At 38.7% G+C, this 13924-nt stretch overlaps 1 protein-coding gene across 2 annotated transcripts in view; it reads right to left on the bottom strand.

The window, feature by feature from the left end:
- Positions 1 to 13924, bottom strand: part of kntc1 (kinetochore associated 1) — a 152042-nt gene that overhangs the window by 79565 nt on the left and 58553 nt on the right. For both annotated transcript variants that reach the window (XR_015761265.1, XM_043715770.2), the window contains exons 30-36: positions 13750 to 13884; positions 7854 to 7970; positions 6951 to 7023; positions 6802 to 6869; positions 3292 to 3578; positions 2860 to 3032; positions 1154 to 1251 (exon numbers count right to left, since the gene is read on the bottom strand). Coding sequence is in view for 1 of the 2 variants with exons in the window: in XM_043715770.2 (XP_043571705.2) it covers positions 1154 to 1251; positions 2860 to 3032; positions 3292 to 3578; positions 6802 to 6869; positions 6951 to 7023; positions 7854 to 7970; positions 13750 to 13884 (951 nt within the window). In the remaining variant the exon portion in view is untranslated. The remainder of the gene's footprint in view (positions 1 to 1153; positions 1252 to 2859; positions 3033 to 3291; positions 3579 to 6801; positions 6870 to 6950; positions 7024 to 7853; positions 7971 to 13749; positions 13885 to 13924) is intronic.

Below are 13924 nucleotides of genomic sequence, written 5' to 3'. Positions count from 1 at the left end.
CTTCGATCTGTTCTGTTATATTGGACTGAAAACATTGACTCTGTTTCTCTCGCCACAGATGCAGCCAAACCCAAATTGTCCATTACTTTAATTTTTATTACCTCTGAATTTCACACTTGGTCGACAATTTTTTTAAAAAGTTACTTGTCCCGAGCCAGGCATTAACATAATGTTGACTGTCTGGTCCAGGATCTTAACATAGTTTTGAGCCTGGCTCCAAACTTAATTTAGAACTCGTGGAATATTGCACAAAAAGATACTTTCTGAAACCATGACAGCGAAGATCCCACAGTTATTTGGTAGAAATATATTCCAAACCACAAAGACAGAAACATGGATCTTAAAGAGATCCCAACATATCACTGGTCTCCCACTCTCTTAATAAAATGAGAGATTTATAGAAGGGTAAATGGATACAGTTTATCCAAGGAAATCTTACAAATCCTAAATTAAACTTACTTTTAATCCTTATTAAGTTATTGACTTTGTTATAAGTGTTAGTCACATCAGCGAATTTGGTCGCCGTAGCTTATAAAAATTAAGATATCTACATACAGATTAACTCAAAGAAAGTTCTCATATGAATCAGCTAGAAAAAAACTTTAGCAATGATTTTGCCAAGACACACAACATAAGAAACGTGATGTATTTCAAAGAAAGTGCATGTAACATGTTCATATATTTGTATACAGACTAAAAAGATTAATAGTTTTCAATGGGGTTGCTCAAAAAGGAAATTGGATTTTCAGAAAATATTTGTTTTCAGTGTTTATATGTGCAAGACATGCAATTACATAGAATACACAGCACAGTAAGAGACAATTTGGCCCAATGAGTCTGTTAACAACTGTCTAACTCCAATTGTTTCGTAGTGACTGTATCCCATGGTGTTTTATGAAGATAGCCGTATTGTACATCGTAACATACAATATTCTTCTTCTGATATGGTGAAGCTTTGTCCATCTAAGGATGCAACATCCTCCTTTTCTTTAAAAAACTAAGAAACTATGTAAATACTCAAAACTATCTTCACTGCAACAAAAAGTCTGATGGCATAGGAAATATGTTTGATATATAATGCAATATTTAGAAATTATTCTTTCACATGTAAATTGTTAACAATAAACATTTATATAGCACAATCAAAACTTACCTTTGTTCTAAATCCATAATCATCAATTAGGCACTGTCTATAAACATCCATAGCAGCACGAGTGTTTTTACACAATTCTTCGCAGTCAAGTAAAATATCTGTAAAAGCACATGGAAAATTAGATTGTAATGCATCTGTAATATTTCAGTCAAGGAAATGAAGTAGGTTGAGAGTAGACCTATCGTGCAAAATGTGAATGCATCCCAGACTTATCCTACCTGCCTATCTCCTTTTCCACCTATCCACTCCACCCTCTCCTCCCTGACCTATCACCTTCATCCCCTCCCCCACTCACCCATTGTACTCTATGCTACTTTCTCCCCACCCCCACCCTCCTCTAGCTTATCTCTCCATGCTTCAGGCTCACTGCCTTTATTCCTGATGAAGGGCTTTTGCCCGAAACGTCAATTTTGAACGTCCTTGGATGCTGCCTGAACTGCTGTGCTCTTCCAGCACCACTAATCCAGAACCGGTGTATGTATCAATGCACTGTGTACTGAATCAGGTAAGAGCAAGGTCCATAATTATGATTCCTTCAAAGCTCTCGATGTGAGATATAAACTGCGACACAACAGGAGTACAAGAAAGTTAAAGACCTTCTAAATTCAACTACTTTCATACATTTTCTCTTGCTGGAACCAAAGCATAAATAGCAGAGGCCAAAAGTTTGCTTTTCTTTTTTTTTAAACAAATGTGTTCTGGGCACTGGGATACAAATTGCAACATAGATAACAGGACATTACTCAAAGCTGTGAGGTCACTTCCTAAGCCAACATAAAGTTGGGGGGGGGTTGGTGGGAAGGAAGAGAAATAACATGAAGGGCACTTTTATGACAGCACCTCTAAATTAAGAAAATACATCACGCATGAGTACTCTTATCATCTACAGAAAAGTGTCTTTAAGTCTTCATTTTTGTACATGCCAAGATTTTTTTCTAAAAGGGAATGTGTCAAAATTCAATTAACTTACTCAAATTGAATCAAGCAAAAATTGTTTCTGCCACCATATCACCAACATTTCAACAGGAACTCTCAGGTTACATTAATTCTTGTGTGAATGTCGTACTGACCTCCAGGTTAAATTTTCCCATTTCACTTTTCTGCAACATGTTTATAGCTGCATAGTAGAATGAATATTTTTCTTCCTTCCTGATAAAATACTTGATTTTTGCAGAATTGTCTACACCTGCAACTACTAATCCTCAAAAACTTCCTTTGTACTACAAATAGTGACCATATACATTTTAAAGAAGAATTTTAAATATCGAACTTCCAGAATGTAGAATTGTTGATATGATATGCTCAAACAGAAATCCTCACTGGTATAAATAGATAGTAATTTTCAATTACGGTCTTGAGTATTTTCAATAAGCTAGTTTTATCCTTAATTAAAACCTGACTTTGGACAGTGACTTTGAATATTAAACAATTATAGAAAATGCCATTTCATATTAAATTACAAAGAATTCATACTTTTTAGATACTGTTGCAATATTCTATTGCCAAAATAACTTTGAGACTAGCACAATTGCTGCTTAAATAAAAATTGAATGTTTCCAGGCAAAATGAAATTCTTATCTTTTAAGTTTAAAATAACTCATTCTAAGTCCCAGCAAAAATAAATTATACTCAAATGTAAGAAAATGAATGATAAAATTAGACATCAGAACAGCAGAGTTAAAAGCAACTTCTTAGTAAGAAATTACCAGTGCTGCAGATAGTGACGGCTTGGCAGGCCAATTCATAAATCACAGCAGGCAAGTTCATTCCAGTTGGAATGATCATGGGAACATTAGCCTCCAACATCTGACACAATTTCTGTGCCACGTGGAACAATACTCGACCAGTCTTACTGTTTTTGTGCTGCCCATAGAGTTCACTGCAAATAGGATAGGAAATAATGATAAAATAAAAATACTTGTGGTACTTAATTATGTTTAAAATCATTTAATTATGTTTCATTTCTATCTGTCAAACATCATTAGCTTACAAAACAACATTCTAAACCTCACTTTTCATATAACAATTAAGAAGGCAGATTGATTTATGCACAACACAGTAACCCATTCTCACATCAGACAATTTAGCCAAGTATGAGCAACAGATAGTTCCTATACCAAAGCTTCAATAATTCCTACCTGCAAAGATTCACTGTCTCGCCTATATTCCCATCAGAAAGTGCCCTCATTGCAAGTTCCGAAAATATATCTTGTTCTGAATTTTGGAACAGGAGAGACAACTTGTATAATTTGGTCCCAATAGGAATCTTCACATTGATGTTTGAGCCACGAGAACAATCTAGGTCCTTTTCTATACTGAAGTTAAAGCATGTACTTGCATATGCTTGAAGTTGGCCTTCATACAATTTCAAAAGCACTTTAGAATTCTCATACTCTTTCAGAGAAATAAATGTGTCAAAGTACTCCTGCAAACCAAGGACAGAAGATTAGCATTAACTAAAATATAAAGTCAAAATATACAAATTATAGAAATGTAATGTTTTAAGTAATAATCTTAGGTAAGTGGTAGCTGTCTCATTTCGGGTTAGGGCTTGAACACATGATCTTCAAACAGAAAGTGATATTTTAGTGCAATATGAAGTATTGTTTGACAGAGGTGCCATCTTTTGAATGAAATATGCATTTGATATTTTTTGTTTTATCACCCAGATGAATATAAAAGGTCTATGTTATTACTTAATATAGAAATAAGTTCTGCTGTGCTGGCCAATATTTAACCTTCAATCATCACGAAGACAGATTTTCAAAAACTTCACTCGTAGGCTATACCAGCATTCATCGTCAATCCTGAAGTGTCCTACAGATAGTGGTGGTGAGCTGCAGTCCTTCGGAAAACACATGCTATTAAAACGGAAACACCAAGGTTTTGACCCATGAAGTGACATGGTTCCAAGTCCAAAATTAGAGGATACAGTTTTAAGATGAGAGGGGAAAAATTTAAAAGGGACCTAAAGGGCAACTTCTTCACATACAGGATGGGTCGTGTATGGAATGAGCTGCCAGAGGAAGTGTGGAAGTTGATACAATTACAATATTTAAAAGGTATCTGGATGGGTACATGAATATGAAGAGTATAGAGGAATATGGGCCAAGTGCTGGCAAATAGGACTAGACTACTTCAGGATATCTGATCGGCATGGACCAAAGAGTCTGTTTCTGTGCTGTACATCTCCATGACTCCAAGTTAAGGTAGTTTGTGGCTTGAGGGGGAACTTGCAAGTGTTGGTGTTCCTGTGCATCTATGGCTATCATCCTTCCAGGTAGGACAGGTCATGGTTTGGAAGGTGCTATAAAAGGAGCCTTGATGAGTTACTACAGTGTATTTTGTGGATGGTATACAGCCGCCACCATGCATATGTGAAGGGAGTGAATGTTGAAGGTGGCATTTGATGTGCCGATCAAATGGGTTGCTTTGTTGTGTGTGGTGTCAAGCAGCTTAAGTATTGTTAAAGCTGCACTCATCCAGGCAATGGAACAGTATTTCATCACATTCCTGATTTGTGTATTGTCGATAGTAGACTGGCATTGTGGAGACAGGAGGGGTGTTATTCATCTCAAAATTCTTCGCCTGCAATCTACTTTTGCAACACTGTATTTATATGGTTAGTCCAGTTCAGTTTCTGGGTAAAAACAAGGAGTGCAGATGCTGGAAACCATAGTCTCGATTAGAGTGGTGCTGGAAAAACACAGCAGGTCAGGCAGCAACCGAGGAGCAGGAAAATCGACATTTTGGGCAAAAGCCCTTCATCAGGAATAGAGGCAGGGTGCCTGCAGATTGGAGAGATAAATGAGAGGGGGGTGGGGAGAAAGTAGCATAGAGTATAATAGATGAATGGGGTGGAGATGGACTTGATAGGTCAGAGAGGAGGATGGGGGACGGTAGCAAAGAGTACAATGGGTGAATGGGGGTGAGGATGAAAGTGTAGGTCAGGGAGGAGGGTGGAGTGGATGGGTGGAAAGGAAGATAGACAGGTAGGACAGGTCATGAGGACGGTGCTGAGCTGGAAGGTTGGAGGTGGGGTGAGGTGGGGGAAGGGGAAATGTGGAAACTGGTGAAATCCACATTGATGCCCCAGGGTTGAAGTGTTCCGAGGTGGAAGATGAGGCGTTCTTCCTCCAGCAACCTTTGTTTGGTATGACACTAACAACAGACAAATTTCTCCCTCATTCCCACCAACTCGATTTGGCTCAGACTCCTTGATGCTATATTCAGTCATAGGCCACCTTGAAGTCAAGGACAACCTCTCCCACCTAACCTCTGCAGTTCAGCTCTTTGTCCATGCTTGGACCAAGGGGATAATCAAGTCAGGTGCCAAATGGCCCTGAAGCCAAAGAGAGCATTAGTGAGAAGGCTATTCTTTTGCAAGTACTGCTTATCATTATTGACGGCCCCTTGCAACACTTTGAGTACACTGAGTTGGTAATTGACTGGGTTGAATTTATCCTACATTTTGTGTTGAAGACGTACCTGGGCAATTTTCAATAACATTGGGTACGTGCTGGTGTTGCAGTTGTACTGGAACAGCTTGGCGAGCATGGCTAGTTCCAGAACACAAGTCTTCAGTCCTACTGCTGGAATGTTGTCATCAGAACCCATACCTATTGTAGGATTCAGTGCCTTCAGCAGCTTTTTGCTAGCACTAGAATGAACTAATACTCAGTGCTTTCTCTAAGTCGTGTTCAACGCGGAGTTTATTCTTCTGCTGAGGCGAGGACGGTGCATGGTAATCAGCAGGACATTACTTTGCCCACATTTGATCGGATGCAATGAAATTTCACGGCGTTTGGAGTCAATATTAATGATTCCCAGGACAATTTATTTTGGTTTGGAGGGGTGACAGGACTGTGCTTGCCACTGTTGCTTCTGAAGCCTACGTTGCTGTCAGGTAATCTCTCCAATTCCATTGCTTTGCTTAGACTTCATTGTAGTTTATATTTAGTGCCTTTCTAGGCCATTTCAGAGAGCGGTTAAGATCCACATTCTTGTGGGTCTGACCAGATTAGGTAGGGATATTAGATTTCCTTCCCAATACTAAGCAAATTTCATTATCTTCGATGTTAGGATTTGAATCCATGTCACCAGAATACCAGCCTGATTTCTCATTAGCACTGATCACCATCTCCCCACAGTGAACATTTATGGGCCCTTGCAATGCTTTCTCTGTTCTCTCAAGTTCAGACAGTGACTTCACTCAAAAGTTTGGTGACCCTAAATGCCTTGGGATAGTCTGAGACAATGGAAAGACAACTTCATAAATACACAGATAAAATTGCAAGCCACAACAATACCATGATACAAGTGTTCACTTTGGGCAACTTGCATCAGAGTTCATACTCCAAGTTAGCCATGGTTAGCATAAATGAATTGTCTTCAGCCTGTATCTATATTATACATTAATATCAAAATAGATACCTTAATGTCAACTTCAACAATACATTCTATCATATTAGTTTTGATCATTTGCAAATGGTGCCTGAGTGATATTGTGCTGAACCCTCTGGAGTTTTCCAATAAGTTTTGATCACTAGAAATTTGATTGAAATTTTCGAGCAGAACTTCAGTTAAATTTAGATTAGTAAATCCAAATACTTTGATGCATACATTCAACAGTATTACAGAATAATTACCTGTAAATTTGCAATTGTTTCAAATTTATTTAAAAGGTTTTCATAGGTTTCCTTTTGTAAAGTATTTCCTGAAATGCAAAACATATCTTGTCTTATTACAATGTAAATTTAATATTAACTAAACATGTCTAAGACAATAGAAAAATTACCCTTTTGACTCCTCAGCAAAAATTTAATCATCGCCACCATTGTCTTTGCAATTGACACCAGATGCTTTTTCCACTAAAATATAAGCAATATCAAATTAATCAACATAAGTCATACAGTTGTTATAAATACTTTTAATAGATTGTTGTTAACCACAGATATTAAGTGACATGTGGCAAAGTGAAGTTTCTTGAGACAGGTCACAGATGCATGATTGGAAAAACTTGCAGGGTTAAATGGTTTATTCCTGTTTCATGATTCTTGGTTATCTATGCTTTTTTAAAAATAAACAGATTTTCAGAATAGTCAGAACAGCAGTAGGGGATGCTACCAATAGCTTCAGCTAGATTTGTGAAATCATCTGTACTTATATCTCTGGATTGTTACGTAGAGTTTCTCAGAAAGTATATGTGCATTCATGTTGCAAAGACTGTGTGAAGATACAAATCTGAGTTACTGCACATACCATCTTCCAATATCTTTCCAATGCTCAGCAAAGCTCAAATTGGATAAAAGGTAGAGCAAGGTAGCAGAGAACTGTTATCAATCATGGCACCATATCCCAGCCAGCAACCAATGCCTTCTGGGTGGAAGGGAAGGATGACTGTTTCTGAAGTACATAGAATCAAAGGCATGAAATTCTATTCAATTTGCTTTGTATTTTCCTTTGGGACTGAGAGTGGTCTTTCCTGGGCCAGGAAGAGAATTATTACTTGAAGATTTACAGTGTCCATCTAGGCATGTCTAAATGAAGATGTTAGTGTGAAGCAATGTTTGGTGGCCTGGCTTCAAGGCAGAATTGAAAGAGTGGTAAAGCACTTTTCTTATAATCAGCGTGCTAATTTTATTCCATCAACTAAAAACAGAAGATGATATTTCCTAAAGAATGATCATCATGATCTTACCTCAGGATGTTCAGGCTGAGTTTGGATTTTCACCTGTGCCCAGGTAATTAAACGCATAATGGTGCTCTCAGCTTCCTCCAATGTAAGACACTTAAGCAAATTCAGGCAGCTATCTTGCTGTTAAAAAGGATAAAAGGCATGCATATTTAGTCATTGCTTTTTCAATTTATAAAGTACCAGATGAAGACTTAGGGATAATTACTTTGGACATCAAGATAGGATGAAACAGGAGAGAAGATTAGGGAACTCAAGCAATAGACTAGCCAAGATAAAGTTTAAACATTAAAAGCCTCAAGATACCTGTCTGGAGAAATATTGCAAAAAGGTATAATTGAAAATATCCTTCTTCAAAGAAATTAGGCTAGATAAGCTTCTAGCAAACCCACATTTGCTCAGCTTAGGATGAAAAAATGACACACTAAAACAGAATCTACGAAAATGAACAGTGTCTCAAGAGCAGCCTTTGAGCAAAGGACACGAAAAGCAACATGGATGGACAACAGCGCAGATACTGAAAGCTCTTCTTCTCTTCTCTGTCTCTCTATCACAATTCCTCTCAAGTTTAAAAAAAGCATATGAAAAACAACTTGGAACATGCAAGACAGCAGCTAATTAAATGAAACAAGAAACTGCAGTTGCTAGAAATCCGAAACACACAAAAACTGAAATTGCTGGAGAAACTCAGCAGGTTTTGCAGCATCTGTAGAGACAGAAAATAGAATTAACGTTTTGAGTAGTGACCTGTCTTCAGAACTGATGAGAGGAAACAAATGGTACTTATGCTAATGGCAGGGAGGGAGCAGGTAGGTGGAGAGGGAGTACAGTGACAGAGAGAAAAAATTAGGCAGACAAAGGAATTGGTACAGTAAGCCAGGAAAGAAAAGTGAGATAAGTTATCAAGGGGTTGACCTGTGAGTGAAAATGGGTTGGCTGTGCTGAAAAACGACAGGACCCGAGGTTTGGAGGTGGGCAATAGACATGGAAGGAAGTAGCCATGCTCTAAGATTATTAAATTCAATATTGAGTCCTGAAGGCTATAAAGTACTAAATGAAAGAAGAGATATTGCTCTTCCAGCTTGTGTGGAGTCTCACTGGAGCACTGCATTGAGCCCCAGAGAGAAATGTCAGGCAGTGAGCACAGTTGTGTGTTGAAGTGTCAGACAACTGGAAGGTCGAAGTCATTTTTACTGACGGAGTGTAGGTGTTCTGCAAAGCAGTCATCCAGTCCACATTTCATCTCCCAGTAGAGAGGAGACTATATTAAGAGAAGTAAATACTGTAGCCTAGATTGAGTGAAGTTCAGGTAAACCATTGCTTAATCTGGAAGATGTGTAAATGAGCAAGAGTTGCATGGCAAGGTGCCATGGGGTTGATGAGAAGTCTTGGGAGTGAAGGAGGAGTGAACCAGGCTGAGGCAGAGAGAACTATCACTGAGGAATGCAGTCAGGGGAGATGAAGTGAATATGCATCTGCTTATGGCATCTCACTGGAGGTCGTGATGGCAGGTCATGATCCTTTGGATGCGGAGGCCAGTAGAATGGAAAGGTGAGGAGCAGGAGGACCTTATTGTTATTATGAAGGGAGGAGAAGGGGTGAGGGCAGAATTGCAGAAAATGGGTCAACGGTTAAAGGTCCTGTCGATCAAAGTAATGAGACATCTTCGGTCGAGGAAAAAAGTGCATGATTCTTGAGGAACCCCTGTGGAAGGTGTTAACATCAGAATGAAATGGTGTCCTTACAGAAAGCAGAGTGTGAGGATGCATAGTATAATATGTTGAGTACAGTTTTGAGTATTTTAGCAGCTAAACTGCTTCAAACCAGTCCAAAGCAGATTCAGAGTCAGATTGACATGTCTCAAGAAGGGTAAAATTCAATTGAAGATCAAGGGAAAAATCAGTCCTTCTCAGTCCAAGGTAGGTCATTGTCCTTCCCCAAGTTTTGGATGTTTGATTCAAGAAAGGAGATATCCTCTTAGGAACAGGAAAACAGTGGTTACGTTAGATTCATCAATAAATGGGAAACATAAGTATACAAGTTGTATATAATTTTGAATATTGTGTAACCTATTTATTAAAAAAATAGAAATGTCATAGCACCATTTTGTGGCCATTTATACACATGCATATACCAGAATAAATCGGTTTAGTTCAACGTGAACTTTCCATTGTTGAAGGTCTTTTTCAGTCTGTCCTGCATATCTGTCATGCAGCTATTAATTTATTTTGATACAAATCTGTTCATTGTTATTGTAATTTAGCAATCAAAATACACACAATCTTATAGTTAACCAAGTTCCTTTTCAGCTCCTTCTACTGTATATGCTTACTGTAAACCTGGATCAAACAGATACTTCAGCAAAAAAAGCAGCTGTTTTCCTTTACTGAGGTGGGTTACTCTTCATAGGACTTGTTCGGCCAAATGGCCTGTTTCCACACTCAATTTTTTGATTCAAACCAACATTATTTTGAAATTTAGCAGAGCATATTCCAAATTCTTTTTTGTAATGGTTTTGAATCTCACTTCACAAAATAGTATAGTGCTCCAACTTATCCACCCCCCATTCTTTATTGAGAAGCATAACTATGAAATTACCATGCTTCATTTGCAGAGAATATGTAGTCATATATCAGCTATAGACAACTGGGATTAGTTGAATCTCTTGAACAGTATATAATGGGGCATTCTCGAGGGAAACCAGGAGGGCAAAAAAGAGGAAAGAGACAGCCTTGGCAGGTAGGGTGAAGGATAATCCAAAGAGATTCTACAAGTACGTTAAGAGAAAAGGACCAACAAAGGAGTGAATACAGCCCCTAAAACATCAATGTGTGGAATCACAGAAGATGGGAGAGATACTGAATGAATATTTTGCTCAGTTTTACTGTGGAGAAAGAAATGGAAGCTAGGGAACTCGGGGAAATAAATACAGATGTCTTGAAAACAGTCCACATTACAGGAGAAGCGGTGCTGGAGGTCTTTAAAAAAAACATGAAGATGAATGAATCTCAGGACATTGTGGGAAGTTAGGGAAGAATTTGCAGGGCCCCTAGCAGAGATATTTGTATCATACGTAACCACTGGTGGGTGCTGGAGGATAGGAGGGTGGCTAATGTTTTGCCTTAATCTAAGAAAGGCCACAAGATGTAGTACATGGAGTTTTGGAAAGCCTTTGACAATGTTCTGCATAGTAGACTAATTAGTAATGTTAGATCACATGGGATTCAGGGAGAGTTTGCCAACTGGATATAAAATTGGCTTGATGGTAAGAGAAAGAGGGTGGCGGTGGAGAGTTGTTTTTCAAATTGGAGAACTGTGCCCAGCCATGTTCCGCAGGGTTAGTAGGGGGTTCACTTTTGTTTGTCATTTATATAAACGATTTGGATGAGAACTTAGGAGACATAGTTAGTAAATTTGCAGATGATGCCAAAATTGGTGGTGTTGTGGACAGTGAGAAGGTTATCTAAGTTTACAAAGACATCTTGATCAATTAGGCCAATGGACTGAGGAGTGGCAGATGGATAAATACGAGGCATTGCATTTTAGTAAAACAATCAAGTGCAGGGCTTATACAATTAATGGTAGGGCCATGGATAATGTTGTTAAACAGACAGACCTAGGAGTTCAGGGGCAGAATTCTTTGAAAGTTGCATCATAGGTAAACAGGGTAGCTAAGAAAGATGTTTAGCACACTTGCTTTCATTGCTCAGACCATGGAGTATAGGAGTTAGGACGTCATGTTGAGGTTATACACGATGCTGGTGAAGCCACTTTTGAAGCGCTGTGTACAGTTCTGGTGCCCTGTTATAATAAGGATATTACTAAGTTGTAAGTTTGATCACTGAGCTGGTGGGTTTGTTCTCAGACATTTCGTCACCATGCTGTATATCATCAGTGAGCCTCTGGTGGAGCGTCGCTGTTCTGTCCCATTTGCTATTTATGTGTCTTGGTTTGTTGTGGTAGGTAATATCACCACGCGTGTCTTTGTTTAGCCTGTCCCAGGACGGATGTATTGTCCCAGTCCACCTTGGCACAGGCTAAACAAAGACACGCACGGCGATTTCTAGAGGCCTGGCATTCAAACAGGAACTCCATTAACAAACATACAGATTTGGACCCCATTTACCAACCTCTCAGAAACAGAACCGAAAATGATATCACCTACACAACAAACCAAAACACATAAATAGCAAGCGGGGCAGAACATCAGCGCTTGAACAGAGGTTCACTGATGATGTTACCGAGAATTGTGACGAAACGTCTGAAAACAAACCCATCAGCTCAGCGAACAAGCTTAAAAACTATCCACAACGTGAGCTATAAACATTCTCCAAAATTTTAAAGGACATTATTAAATTTAAGAGGTTTCAGAAAAGATTTACCAGGCTATTGCTGGGATTGGAGGGTTTGAGATATAAGGAGAGACTCGATAGGCTGGGACTTCTTTCACTGGAACTTCGAAGGTTGTGCGGTGACCTTATAGAGGTGTATAAAATCATGAGATACACAGATATGGTAAACAGCAAAAGGTATTTTCCCTAGAGTGGGGTGTTCTAAACTAGGGGTATATTTTTAAGGTGAGAGGAGCAATTTTTTTTTCACACAGGGTGGTTCGTACGTGGAATGAACTGCCAGAGGAAGTGGTAGATGCAGATACGTTTACAACATTTAAAAGACATTTAGATACATACATGAATAGGAAAGATTTAGAAGGATTATGGGCCAAATGCAGGAAGTGGGACTAGTTTAGTTTGGACGAGTTGGACTGAATGGCCTGTTTCTGTGCTGTATGACTTTATGATATTTAGGCATAGAAATTAAGTGGCTTTTACCACACATATTAGAATCTAGCCATGTTATAAAACAGTCTGCCACTATAAGGGGATTACGGATTAAGATTAATAGAATAACTTTATTGACATGGGACAAACAGTTAAAACTATAATGCTTCTTCCTCTCAAAGTGTACATCTGAATTTGTCTCCATTCAAAATTTATTAAAAATCAAACTTTTAAGATGTTCAGGAACATTTAAAACTTCTGCCAATTAACATCTATTCACAGGAAATTATATCTAATATTGCTTAAATGCCCTAAAAATAGTTAATTTATTTTTCATCTAAGCACGGCACGGTGGCACAGTGGTTGGCACTGCTGCCTCACAGCGCCAGAGACCCGGGTTCAATTCCCGCCTCAGGCAACTGACTGTGTGGAGTTTGCACATTCTCCCTGTGTCTGCGTGGGTTTCCTCCGGGTGCTCCGGTTTCCTCCCACAGTCCAAAGATGTGCAGGTCAGGTGAATTGGCCATGCTAAATTGCCCGTAGTGTTAGGTAAGGGGTAAATGTAGGGGTATGGGTGGGTTACGCTTCGGCGGGTCGGTGTGGACTTGTTGGGCCGAAGGGCCTGTTTCCACACTGTAATGTCATCTAATCTCATATGTTCATGCTTATACACAAAACAGTGACATGGTTCAGGTGAGCAAATAAAAAAATCGTTTAGCTCGCTTGATTTTAAAAGAGATGCATTGCTATCATCTGGTTAGATTAGTAATCACCTAGACTCCAAGAAAACTGGACGTCTTCCCCATTAGAGAACATGGTATCTTGCCCCCTAAAAGAGCGCATGTTCCACTGCAGATCAAAAATCTAAATATCTGAACCACCAAACTGAACATTTAACATATGCTTCCTTAATGAGTCAATTAATCATAAATTATGAGGGAAGGTGATGAGCAAATTAAATCTTCTATGACTGAAAAACTCCTGGCACTGTTGGCACTTTATGAAATTGTTTGTCTTCCAATTTGTGTTTATATCTGCATATTTAGAATTTACCAAAAAGTTACGACCATCAGAAATGCACACCATATGTCACAAATGTGAACACATGAAGGAATACTTACATCATCATTGGACGCTAAGTGTTTTAAGTGGAGGAAATAAACTTCAACTGGAGACAATAGGTAGGCATGAACCACTTTCAAAGCATCATGCAATGATGATGACTGGTCCTGTTTTAGGATGAACTTTACCAACCACTGATCAAAAGAACAGATTACAATAATTACTGAAAAACAA

Source organism: Chiloscyllium plagiosum, unplaced genomic scaffold, assembly GCF_037043375.1.
Source record: "Chiloscyllium plagiosum isolate Xiang-an unplaced genomic scaffold, Cpla_swu_hap1 HiC_scaffold_24, whole genome shotgun sequence".
NCBI lineage: Eukaryota > Metazoa > Chordata > Chondrichthyes > Orectolobiformes > Hemiscylliidae > Chiloscyllium > Chiloscyllium plagiosum.
Note: the sequence above shows the minus strand (reverse complement) of the source record. Positions and strands in the feature narration are given on the sequence as shown.